Consider the following 13,222-nt stretch of genomic DNA (forward strand, 5'->3'; position numbering starts at 1 on the left):
CTGAGGCTGAGCCCTCTCTTCTGCCTTTTTCTCCCTCCCTCCTCTCTCCAAACATCTCCCCTCAATTCAGAAATGTGCTAATCGCCTCTATGTGTGGCAGGAAAACTGTTCTTAACTCTACCATGAAGTCTTAAACTCTCAGCTCTAGGTCCTCAAATCCCCTCTCTCGATTTTGGAAACCAAATCTTATTGTGCCCCCCCCCCCTCCCCCGGCCAACTCTGCAGGTGCATGACCTTGATTGCCTCTTTAAAGGGGGCCTAGCTTGCTCTACCCTTGTCCCAGCTCTGTAACTGACTGGCACTTAGCCACCTAGCTGACTGCCTTCCTTTGGGAAGACTTCATGGGAAGGGGCAACATTCAAATAGGGTTTTGAGGGAGGAGCAGGAGTTTGTTAGCGGAAGAAGAAGTGGAGTGCTTTGGGACAAAGAAACAGGAGGAAGGAGGAGAAGGAGTTGGTGGAAAGCACTTGGATTTAGTTTGGAGGGAGCCATGTGGTAAGAGCATGGATTTTGACTGAAATGGAGCTGCGTTCAAATCCTAGCATTGTCTCTTACTAGCTTGGTGGTTTGGGGCACCCAAGTTAACCTCTTCAAGCTTCTGTGTCTTCAGCTGTAGAGAGGGGACATGAATGCCTGCTTAGTTGGGCCAAGTCATTGCTATGAGACCAGATCAAGTTGTAAGCATGGTTTATTTCCCTCTGTGGTAAGATGAAAGAAGCCATCCACCAGGGTCTCTGACTACCAGGTGGAGGTGTCTCCTTGGCCTGGAAACCCAGCCCAGCTCCTGGTACCTTCAGAGGCAGGCTTCTCCTCCAGCTGGGGGTGGGGGAGGGAGGGAGGGAGCCTCTCAGGGGAGGGGGCCACTACTGCTGTGCACCTGCAGATGCTGCCCGGGGTGCTGGGGTGGAGGTGGGGGGGCGCTGGCCTGGGCCCTCCCCTGCAAGTCCCCCAGCCCTGGGGGATGGGCAGGGCTGAGTCAGTAAGGATTCCAGATGTTTCCGGGGACAATGGGGGTAGGCAAGATCTGACTTAGACCTAGGACTTCAAGGAGCAAGTGCAAAGAGCCTTAAATATCATCTGGTTCAACACTTTAGTTTCCAGGCGGGAAAACGGAGCCCCAGAGAGAAAGGGCAGAGCTGGTCCTGGGGCCTGGAGACCCAAGGTCAAGCCGCTGCTGGCCATGTGGCCTCTGCAGCTGCAATGAGTGCTCCCTTCTCGAAGATTCTGGGCTTTCTGAGCTTAATGACCGTCCCAAGCCCTGAGGGCCAGGGCAGCCCTTGAACTTGCCTCCCGATGAGGCCAGGGTTTCTAAGGAGGGAGCAGAGAGAAATGCAGAGGGGCACTTGGGGACATCTGACTAATGGGCTCAGAGGGACACACACCCTTGACATCAATTAGCCACTGCGGGAAATGTGTGGGGCAGGCATCCCCAGAAATTCCACTCTGTGCCACAATATATGAGGATGGGGGGGAGGGGGCTGCCCCCAGATTAACGAGGTGGAGGTGGGGAAAGGCTGGGTCTGGGGGAGGGGGGAAGGCGGGACTTCACCCCCCGGCGTGACCATCATCTACTCGGACGACTCTTTGGGCACGTATGCCACATTGTCATAGGCGGGGGGTGGAGAAGCTGCAGGGCTAGGGAGGTTGAAGTCTGTACTGAAGGCGTTTGGCAGGAAAATCACAGGCTGCAAAGAAAAAGAAAAAAAATCCCAGGCAATCCCAGCGGGCTCGCGTGCCTTCAGGGAGCTGTTGCAATAGTGCCCTCTCGTGGGTGTTCTGAGAACAGCGTCCTAGTAGTGGTGGCCGCGAGACGGAATTGGACCGCTCATCCGTTCAACTAATACTCCGAAAAATATTTACTGGGACCAACCACGGCCCGGGTTTGGGGGCTACAGCACTGAACAAAACAGACAAAAATCGAATTTCTCTAGGAACTAAGGTTCTGGAGTTCTTTGTCTCTGGTTCGATGCTAGGATACCAGCATCCGCCTCCCTGGGGCTCCCCTGCCTCCAGCTCCACCTCTCCGCCCCGCTCCCATTGGAAAAACCCTCTCCATCGATTTCTCTGAGCCCCGCTCCACTCATCCTCCCATCTAAACACACACTCTGCTCAGACTTTCAACCTCCCATTTGGCACGAATCCACTTCCCACACGAGAACCTACGTTTTCCCGCGGAGGCGGCTTTTACTCCAACTAGCTCCCCTCCCACCAAGGCCCTCCTCCGTCCCCTTTTTATCTGCACGGTCCTCCAGTTTGGGGAAAACTAAGCTCAATTCCCACCGGAGTCATGCTGCCCTTTCTGATGGCCCGGTCTCCCTCTTGGTCTGTGAACTTCTGAAGAGTCCTATTCATCCCTGGACAGCGCTACGCTTGGTCCCCTGCACCCGACTTGCACGGCTCTGCGTCCAATCGCACAGAGAGCAGAGGATCCCTTGGTGCTGGCGCGCCCCCCTGTGGCCGCAAGGAAAACAGCCCCATGTTCCAGCAAAAAATAATCCTTTGGGTTCCCGGATATAGTATGAGCGGTGTGGGGAACTCCGTGCAGCACAATCACTCCAGGTTTCTTCCCCGAGGTGGGGTGGGCGAGGCACGGGAGGAAAGGGTCCTCTGGGAAGGGCCCTGGATGCCCAGGGTGGGGGTGGGGCCGGGGCGAGTTGGGGTGAGGCACTTACCGCGTGGGCTTGAGCACGGGTGGCTTGGCACCCAAAATGGGTGGCAATGACCGCGATGAAGAACTCCAGGATGGTGAAGATGGTAAGCACGGCCAGATAGCCCCTGCCCACATCCTGGGAACCAAAACCTACCGTCAAAACATGCCAAGGGTTCTAGATAGAGGAGGAAAGGGGGCCCAGAGCCAAGGTGCCCAAGACCACAGAGCCAGGCACTGTTACAGCTAGAGCTGGGGCCAGTCCCCTGCCGCGCGTCCTGTGCCCTCCCCTGCACTCCAGGCTGCCTCTCTGTTCCCCTGTGCCCATCCCTGGGGTAGGATCAAGGGATCAATACACTTAGGGGTGTCTCTTGGGACTGGCGGGCCTGCTGAGGCCCAGAGAGGGCTCTCAGTTCCCCGGTGCTGCCAGTTCTAGCTCCTACCACCTCCTGGATGTGGCTGTGTCATTCTCCAAGTTTTCCCACCCCTGGGGGCGTCAGACAACCCACCCAGTTAGTGACACCAAAATCCATGAGCAGAATCGCTGTCCCGGCAAAGGCCGCCATGGCGCTGAGAGTGTTGGTCCCCAGGCTGCTCCTCACCTGCAGGGGGAGAGACGGAGGGAAGGAGCGGAGGGGAGGTGGGCGCAGAGGATAGGCCGGAAGGCAGCAGCTGCCCAGCCCGCCAGCCTCCCACACCAGGCCTCCGCCCTCGTCCTGCGGCCTCCTGGACCCTCTCCTTGCCTCCCATCCTTCCGCGGGACCTCCCTTCCTTTCCATCCCCGTCTTGGAAAGCTGCTGGGAAGGGGCGCCACATCCTTTGTGGCCTCTCCGGATGAGGTGTGCAGAGGTTCCCCGCCCACTCTTACTGTGCCCCCCACCCCCAGGCGAGCAGGCAGGGGTAGGGGAAGCTCCTCCTTGCTGAGGTTGGGAGTGATGTTGGGGTCAGTTCCCCGTGGTCCCAGGCAGGGCGGGGAAGAACCAGGCACTGCAAACCGTGGCGGGCCACGGGGGGGGGGGGGTGGAGTGGTGGGGACGACAGCTGAGAGTCAGGAGCTGTGGGCCTGAGGTCCATGGGCCAAACCCTCATTGGGAGGCCCTGGGCTTTGGGGCAAGTGGACCCCTGGGTAATCCAGGCGACCACCCAGGGGTCACCCTCCCCAAGTTGCCAGAACCCCATGCTCTTTTGATCCAGTAGACGAAGCTTTCTGTTAAACAGCCTTGGCCTTAATGTGCGGACTGCTCATGGGTGGCTGTGGACTATAGGACCCACTCAGGTTCAAAGACCCTGACTTCTCTCTCTGTCGCTCTCTCTTTTTTTTTTTTTTTTTGGTCTTTTTGTTTTTTTAGGGCCACACCCCTGGCATACGGAGGTTCCCAGGCTAGGGGTCTAATTGGAGCTGTTGCTGCCGGTGTACGCCAGAGCCACAGCAACGCCAGATCCAAGCCACATCTGAGACCTACACCACAGCTCACAGCGACACCAGATCCTTAACCCACTGAGCGAGGCCAGGAATCGAACGAATGCTCATGGTTCCTAGCTGGATTCGTTTCCGCTGTGCCATGATGGGAATGCCTCTCTCTCTCTCTGTTTTTTTTTTTTTGGGGGGGGGGGGATGTCACTGAGTTCATTGAGACCAGAGCAGCCTCACAGGAAATCAATTAATCGATTAGTTAATGCAGGAAATGTCTCCTGAGCACCTACTGCTCTGCTGCCCGCCAGGTGCTATGAGCACAGGACAGAGTAAGTCAGCTCTCTGCCCCCAGACTTTACAGCCTGGGGGCGGGGGTGGGCATGGGTTTGGTCCTGAAGGTCCCCTGTATCTAGTCCTGCTATAATCCACTCTCCACCCACACCCAGAAGCTCCCAGGAATGTACACAGGGCAAGGACACCCCGGCTTCAACCCTCAGTGCCCGCCCACTGCCCTTCAAATCCAGTCTCCGCATCCATCCCAGAGGCATCTCCCCGCCTCTCTTCTCAGCTCAGCTCCTCTCACTCTGTCCCTTGTGTGCAATAGTCCAGCATCCTGGCCCCCTCCCATCTGATGACCAGTCTCATCTCCCAGCCTGGTCCCCAGGCTCATCCATGGCCGCTGCCCCGTGAACGATGAGCTCAGACACCAGCTCAGGGACTGCAGACTGTCCAAGCAGAGAACCACTCACATTATCCCGATGCTTCATTCAGCACTTCTCACTCTCTGTAACTACTTGAGTTGTCAGTCTGGTTTGGGGATGTTTTATCAGACACGAGAATGCAAGCGCCACAAGGGCAGGGACTTGACTCTCCCATCCAAAGCCTCCCTCGCCGCGCCCCTCGCTGGCATCCACAGAAGGCGTGGAGCTGTGCGCCAGGTGGACCCAGTGCATGTCTCCATCTAATTTCCTTCCCCTTCCCTTTCCAGACCTTTGCCCTGGTCAGATGAAACCACGCATGTTTTCTATGGAGACCCTGCCCAGGGCCCCGCCTGGCATCCTCATGCTTTTCCTTTGGAATTCCTCCATCCCGCTCCTGCATCAAGGCCCAGCTTGGGCAGCAACTCTTCCAGGTCCCCCCTCTGGCATAGGTAGGGCAGCCTCTGTGTCTGGCTGTCTGGGTGTTGTCTGGTGCCTGGCCCCCCAGCAGGCCCCCAGGAAATGCTTGTGGAGAAGAGCTGGATGCGTGAGCATCTTTGGAGGCAAGAGTGGAGCCGAAGTTGGGCCATGGCCCCACCCTCGCCCCTGGGTCCAGTTCAGACTTACCAGGCAGCTGGTGTGGTTCTTCTCGGCTGCCACTGAGAGGGACCCGGAGATGATGAACTGTGTGGGGAAGTGGGAAGCTGAGTGAGGCTTCGGCTGGGGCCCTGGGCAGGGGACACCATACCTGGCACCGTTGAGGCTGTGGGTCACAGGAAAAGGCCAGCAGCCTCCTAGCTGCCACTTACTCTGCCTCTCGGCCGGCACTTGAGCTCTCTCTGTGAGGGTGTCCCCTGGTTACTTGGGGCCCCTGTCCAGGAAGCAGGGCTGTAATTTGCAAGGTTTATATTTTCACTGACTTTGCATCATCAGAGCCTTGTAGGGAAGGCATTTTTTTTTTCCTTCAAATATTCACTCAGCAGACATTTCCTGAGCAGCAGGGATGTGCCAAGAATGTAGCAGAGTTAAGTAAGACAGACAAGATCCCTGCTCTCATGGGGCTGCTATTCTAACTGGGGGAGCTGGACACTCAACAAATAAACTACCAAGAAGTATGGTCACATGGAGTTTCCACTGTGGCTCAGTGGATTAAGAGCCCAACATAGTATCTGCGAGGTTGAGAGTTTGATCTCTGGCCTCACTCAGTGGGTTAAGGATCTGGGGTTACTGCAAGCTGCTGTGTAGGTCACAGATGCAGCTGGGACCTGGTGTTGCTGTGGCTGTGGCATAGGCCCACAGCTGCAGCTCCAATTCGACCCCTAGCTTGGGAACTTCCAATATGCAGCAGGTGCAGCCTTAAAAAGAGAGAGAGAGAGAGAGAGAGAGAGAGAGAGAAAAAAGTATGGTTGCAGTGATAGGAGCTCTACCGATGTGGTAAGGAATCATGGGAGGCTACTTGAGGTGTGTGTGTGGGGGGGGGTCAGGGAAGGCCTCTCTGAACCGAGGTGCAAATGAGAGGATGCAGGGCTTGTGATGAGTTGCTGTTGGTGGAGGGAGGGGTGGGGCTAGCTTGGAAACTGCCCTCTAAGGATAGTGCCCTTGGCACTGGCCTCCAGCCACAAACCTGGGCAGGTCCTGCGACTGGCTTAGCTGAGAGGATGCATTGGAATGGTGCTGGGCTGGCTCTGCACCTCATGCTTAGAAAGGGTGGGGGTGGGGCCCTGGCCTTACATGGAGACAGGACCAGGAAGAAGCCACCATGGCTGTTCAGGTGGTTTGGACCAGGGTGGTGGCAGTGGAGATGTGGACAGTTCCAGGCTCTGCTTGGGAGGGTGAGCTTACAGGACCTGCTGGTGGGATGGACGTGAACTGGGAAATGAGGAGTCTAAAACAACCTGGAATGATTTAGCTCTGGCAACTGGGTGGATGGTGCAGAGTCAAGGCTTGGTAATTGGCTCCCACATGTATTAGCACTTGATTTCCTCAAACTAGGGGCGTAGGTGGGGCCAGGACTATAGACACTTTATTTATTTATTTATTTTTGGTCTTTTTAGGGCCGCACCCACAGCATAAGGAAGCTCCCAGGCTAGGGGTCGAATCAGAGCTGTAGCTGCTGACCTACACCACAGCCACAGCAATGCAGGAACTGAACCACGTCTTCGACCTACACCACAGCTTGCAGCAATGCTTGATCCTTAATCCACTGAGTGAGGCCAGGGATTGAACTCGTGTCCTCATGGATACTAGTTGAGTTCATTGCTGCTGAGCCACGACGGGAACTCCTGGACCCAATTTTTAGATGAGGAGCTGGAGCCTAGATGGAGGGACTTGCCTCAGGGGCTCCTTATACCTCACGATGGAGCTGGGATTCAGACCACTTGGCCAGACCCCAAAGTCTGTTCTCTTCTATGGGTGCTGGGCGGCTCAGGTACAGATAGGGACCTTGTAAATACTGGTGTGCTCTCTTCAGGTTGGGGATTATAATGACACGCTCCCCTGATTCTCCAGTCAGGGTGGGTGGCCAGCCAGGGCATTCATCAGAGGAGTCGGCTCAGGGGTATCAGCGCTGGTCAGGCTCCCAGGAGACAGAGCTCATGGTGGGCTGGGGCCCAGGAGAGGAACTGATAGATTTCTGCAGCTCAGATTTGGATTGGGGTTGAGGCTTGGGATCCAGGTAACAAGGGTAGTTGGTATCTCCTTATCCCCTGCCCCTGTCCCCTTCACCCCATCCTTTTTGGAGCCTGCTCTGTGTCAGCCTCTTTGCTGGGAGCTTTTCATACATAGGAGGGAATCTGGGTGGGATTATGATTAGAGTTTGCAATTAGGAGGTAGATATAGGCTCCGGCTCCCACCTATGGGTGGCTGTGTCCAGGAGAATGTGGTGGGGGTGGGCACAGCGGGGGAGAGGTGACCTTGGGCAGGACCCCCCAGCTGCCCCCCGGGGACTCACGCAGGCTCCTCCCCAGAAGGGGACGCCACCTTCGATGAAGAGCATCCCCACGTGGCCGTGGCGGACCATGAGCAGCACGCTGCCGAAGCCCAGGTGGATGAGGCCAATAAGGATCTGGACCGTCTGCGGGGAGCAGGCGGCGGCTCAGCTAGGCGGGCGAGGCGGGCTCCACACCGCCCCCTGCCGGCCTCGGAGGAGAGCGTGGTAGGGCTCTGCGCTCCCTCAGCGAACTGTCAGCGACTTGGAAATAAACCCAGATGCTGTTCTTTGGAGGAGTCATCAATATAACAACCGTAAAAGACAGTTTTAAGAAGGACAGCCAATTCCTCATAGCCTGTGGGACCCACCCTTCTGTTTCCATGTCTCCATGGGTTTGTATTCTCCTTTTAGCTCTGACCCTTGGATCTCAAGCATCCTCTGTGCTGCTACCTGGCTTTCTTAGTCCTCCTTTCAATGGTACAGCATTCCCTGCCCTGAATGCCTTACCTTTCCCTTCCTCACACCCCTGCAGCCTGCAAAAATATCTCCTTGGGCATCTTTCTCATCTGAGTGTCTGTCATTGATCCTTTCCAGCCATGTACCCAAAATCTGGACCTGGTTTTTACATTCATTCATTAATTAGAAGTGGTGGTTTGCCAGCACCTCACTGATCCATTCCCAGAACTGGGATGGTTTTCCCGAGAATGGGAACATGGGGGCTTCTGGTAGGTGCTGCCACATTTCTTTCCAAATGTTTTTGGTGACAATTGGATTCTAGAACTGAGTGGAAAGGGACGTTGGAGGCCCCTGAACTCAACCTCTGCCTAATCCAGGGGCCCTTTCCAGCTCTTGACTTCTAAACGGACTCCTACAGTGATGAGGCGCTCATGACCACTCAAATCACTGGGGGACTTTAGGGGTAATTCAGACTGCAGAACTGGATTCTTGGGGGTCACATGGAATATAATGTCTTCCTAACATGAGAGCCAAGAATTTGGACATTTAAAGGCATGATCTCTTGAATCTTCTCTTTCTTTCTCTGTTTGGCCACCATGCCTTCCGTCTTTTCAACTTCCTAATGGGGCATCATGTCCCAGCTGCCAACACTGCTCTCCTCGGTGGGTTCTTCCCTGCCACTAGATGGCCATGCCATGACACCAGCTGCCACTTAGCTGACTGCCTGTCTACACTAAGCAAAGTACTGGGTGCCTTACAGAAATTATTTCCTTTAACCCTAATGTGATGAGTAGGCATTATTATTCTAATTTTGGAGCTGAGGAAACAGTAGCTTGCCCGACCGAGGTTCTCCCAGCTATGAAGTGGCAGGCCAGCTAAATTTAAAGCCAGTATTCTCAATGGGTAACATTCCCTAACTATAGTTTCTGCTTTTTATGTTTTTCAGCAAATTGCATTTGGAAGTCAGTGTGTTCCAGAGTCTGTTCTGAGGTTTCAGGACTCCAGCAATGGCTTCTCCATCTTTGTTCACTGACTCTTGTCCCTTCCTGCGCCACTGGGCTTGCTTAGGCATTAGCGTAGAATTCTAAAGTCCAACACGTTCAAGCCCGGGCTCCTGGGTGCTCAGAGCAGTGGGGCTGGAAGTGGGATTTTACAGTCAGGCCATCCTGGGGGACAGAGTGCCACTTACCAGCTGTGTAGCCTTGGGCCAGTGACTTGGCATTGAAGAAGCCTCAGCTTCCTCATCTGTCCAATGGGGACAATGAGCCCTGTCTCGCAAGGTGGGGATGAGATGCTAAGGGGACAAGACATGCAAATTCCTTGGCCCAGTGCGTGCCCCCCTTGGGGGCACTCAGGAAATGAGAGCTGTCATTACCTTCACCACCACTGTCATCATTACTGAAGCTATGTTTTCATCTTCCACTGGACAAACTGAGGCCAAGAGTATATCTATCTATCTTATCAATCTATTATCTATCCTATCATATTTGATTCCTTCCCAGGGATCAACATCTCAAGGCCATGTGAGATTGGAAAGGACCCTAGAGGCCATCTTGGATGGTCAGCCCTGCAGGAGCTGGGAGCGGGACCTGGCTACCCCTTCAGCTTCATCTCATCTCCTTCCTTCCTTTGCTCCTGACCTTCCAGCCAAGTCCACCTTCTATTTCTTGAACAAGCTACCTCAGGGCCTTTGCACTTGCCCTTTCCTCTATTGGATGAACCCTGGCTCTCCACGTCTCACTTGGCTGGCTTCAGCCCTGCATGGAGATTTTGAGCTTGAATGTCATCTCCCCTGAGAGACCTCTCCGCCTACCTTTGCAAGTGTTGCCCCTCCCTCATGGTCATTTTCGACCTCTTTGCCCTGTTTGGAGTTATCTGAGTCATTTCTTCACTGCTTTATGTTCTGTGAACTCCGCGGGAAGAGGGTCCTTTTCGGCCTGGTGCGCGGCTGCATCCTCAGATCCTTACTGAGTATCTGTCGGCTGTCTGCCCCCTCTCCACGGTGCATGAACGCTCCCGCCCTGCCCAGCATCTGTGCCTCGGGTGGTCGGAACGTCTGTTCTTACCCCCAAAGCTTTGGGCTCTCCGGTCAGGAACGTCTCCACCGGCCGCAGGTCGGGTGGCTGGGTGGCCCTTGGCGTCTGCGCCCCCAGCGGTGGCTCCTCGAACTGCATGATCCCAGGCGGCTGGCACAGGGAGGTGGGCAGAATGGCCGGGGGCGGGCGGAGGCCGCTGGCATTGCTGGGTGGGATGACGACGAACACCCCATTGCTGGCCGGAGCTGCGGACATGGTGCTCAGAGAGCTGGGAAGGCAAAGGCTCGGGAGATAATAATGATAACGAGGATGGTTACACGTCTGCACGAGAGATGTTCAGTTTATGAACAGCACGTCCACCTACCTCCGGCTCCCGCAGCCTCCTCGAGCCTGGCGCCAAAATCTGGGCTCAGTGGGGAAGGGAGCGTCAGAGGTCAAGCCACTCAGAGAAATGAAGGGATGTCAGAGGTCAAGGTGAGGCAAGGCCAAGACTTGAATTTAGTCTTTCTGAGCCTAGAAGCCACATTCTTCATCTCTGCTATTAATACATGAAAAGGACCTTTGAGAGAAGCATGCCTTTGAACTGCCTCCTTTCCCCAGAGAGGGCAAATGACTTGCCTAAGAACACACAGCTAGTGTGAGACCAACCCGAGCATCTCTTCACAGGGGCTGAAGCTCACATGCCTTTTCCGGTCCCTCAACCCGCAGCTATTGAGTTGCGTAAATAATCCCCCTGGGGGACTCCCTGCTGTGGGAGCCTTTCTCTTTGGCCCCCTAAGCGATCGCTGTTAATGTAGCCCAGACTTGCACGGATTACGGAAACTTGGAGGGCTGGCCTGAGTAAACACTTTGGGGAAAACCACTCAGCTCTCAGGAGGTGAGTTTACAGCAGAGAAATGAATCTGCAGGAATCAGCAGAGTGAGGCATCTGCCAGATTCTACAGTGCAACGAAAACCAGGCATCCTTCTCATTGGCGGTGACTGGTTCAACACAGGGGTCTGGAGATAGACGCTGGGACTTAAATCCTGGCCCCTTCGCTTACCGTGACGGGTAGAATTACAGTTTCCTTGGTCCCCATCGTGCTGTAGCAAAGCATTGGAATGGTGGATGTTTTACAAATTTATTAAAGCAAAAGTACCTTTTTAGAGAAAAAGAGCTCATGTGTGCGCAGGTTAAAAGAGCCCAACTCACTGTACAATTGTTTTCATGTCCCCACGGGGTGCACCGCAGGGGAGACCCAGTTTCTCCTGGCCGGGACCCCCTACGCTGTGCGTAAGGGCTGAGTGTGGCTTGATCTCTGTATGAGGCGTATTTGATATGACTGGTTTCAGGCAGGACACCTTATTCTGGGGAACAGGTTATACAGAGGCGGTTGAGGAGTGGGTGACATTCCTTCCCTACCAGGCTCTTCAAGGTGGGTGAAGGGGCATTACAATGAGACATAGCCAGAAGCTTTTGGGTTTCATCTCCTCGAAGGGGACCTGAAGCCTATAACATGACTACCTGTCCTGCCTCGATTTCTCTACCTGTCAAGTGGGGTTAATAACACTGGGGATAATCTTATAGGGTTTGGTGTGCATTGAAATAACACACACGACCCTGAGAAAAGCCATCCCTTCGAGTGTGACGATGACTAGGGTTCAGGCACAGCGTCCGTGCCCTCAAGGAGCCCTGCGTCTGGTAGGAGTCGCGAAAGAAATTTGTAATTTAGTCCAACGTAAGACCGAGGCTTTGCTAGGCACGTAGCTCAGGGGCTGGGAGCAGGAGGATGAATTAAGACCGGATGTCTTGCTCTCAAGAGTCTTGCACTGCAGAGCAGGGCTCTGCTGGAACAGAGGAGCAGGTGGAGGTAGGCAGAGCTGACTCCACCCCCACTGTGAGCTCAGCCGTGTCTTCAGGAAGGACGCAGACCTGAAACAGGGGCCTCAGAGGCTGTTCTCTGCTCTCCCCTCCCTTACCCCACGGTCCTTCCCTTTTCTCTTTCTCTCATCTTCCATCTTTTTCCCTCCCCCATCTATTGGCCAGTTTCCCCACCTCAACAGACGTATTTGGGAAGAGCAGAAGTTGTAGAAGGTACAGACTCCCGGGTCTGACCAGCCAAGCAGTTGGGACAGGAGTGAGATGCCAGGAGTTGGGGGGAGGTCGGGGCTGCCGAGGACCCACCTGGCCCACTGGTCCTTCTTGAGGTATGAATAGTGAATGTTTAAGCCTGCATCTCATTCTAAGGGAATGAAGAAATGGAGGATCAGAGAGGGTGAGGGCTCCCCCTCTGGTCACACAGCACCTCAGTATTGAAGAATTGAGATAGGTCCAGACTTCCAGCTCCCGGTAGAAGGAATGCTGACTTGATGGGTTGCAACCACTCCTGGGTTTGAATCCTGTCTTTGTCAGGATTAGCGAACCGACTCTGTACTCCACTCTTTGGAGTAATAACTCTAAAATGCCCGGAGCCCACAGCTGGTTGAATTACCAGCAAATGGGGACTGAAAGAGCCTGCCAACTCGTCACATCCTCACGTAAGTTTATGTAAAGAAAGCACCCACATTCTCACCATCATCTAGAAAGGATGTTTAGCACCAGAGAGGGAGGAAGGACAAAATCTTTAAGCAGAACAAATTTAACTCAGTGCTGCTTTGCCAGAAGAGCTGTCAGGTCACCAGGGATAGGAGAAAACTGTGCCCAGGACCCGTGGCGACTTGTGGTGTGTTTGTGAACCCTCTCTGGGGTCCTGAGGTCTGAGGCTGTTTGCTTGGACCCTCCCCGTGCTCTCTGAGGGACCCCCGAACGGCCTTAGAAGGGAGCACAGTGTAATTAACGACATTGCTCCTGGGTGGGTGGTGAGAAACTCACTAAAAGTGAGACCTCACCCTGGCTTAGAGTAAGAGAAAACACCTACAAAAATAGGCTCTCAGCTGATGCCGGCGAGTTAAGTGGCAATGATGGTGTCACAGAGTTCCTGACACTGGCCGTCTCCTCTCTCTATTCACCCCCTGCGGCACCACCAGCCCCTCTGTGCCGTCAGAGGGACTACCCCTCTGTTG

At 54.7% G+C, this 13,222-nt stretch overlaps 1 protein-coding gene across 1 annotated transcript; it reads right to left on the reverse strand.

The window, feature by feature from the left end:
• Positions 1 to 1,568: 1,568 nt before the first annotated feature.
• On the reverse strand, positions 1,569 to 10,441 carry LOC125123948 (membrane-spanning 4-domains subfamily A member 15). Its single transcript, XM_047774120.1, has 6 exons — positions 10,211 to 10,441; positions 7,710 to 7,832; positions 5,387 to 5,443; positions 3,157 to 3,249; positions 2,673 to 2,786; positions 1,569 to 1,685 (listed from the first exon to the last, which is right to left on the reverse strand). Exons 1-6 carry the CDS (start codon positions 10,433 to 10,435, stop codon positions 1,569 to 1,571), a joined length of 729 nt encoding a protein of 242 aa, XP_047630076.1. The 5' UTR covers positions 10,436 to 10,441.
• Positions 10,442 to 13,222: the final 2,781 nt, after the last annotated feature.

This window comes from Phacochoerus africanus, chromosome 4, assembly GCF_016906955.1.
Source record: "Phacochoerus africanus isolate WHEZ1 chromosome 4, ROS_Pafr_v1, whole genome shotgun sequence".
Classification (NCBI taxonomy): Eukaryota; Metazoa; Chordata; class Mammalia; order Artiodactyla; family Suidae; genus Phacochoerus; species Phacochoerus africanus.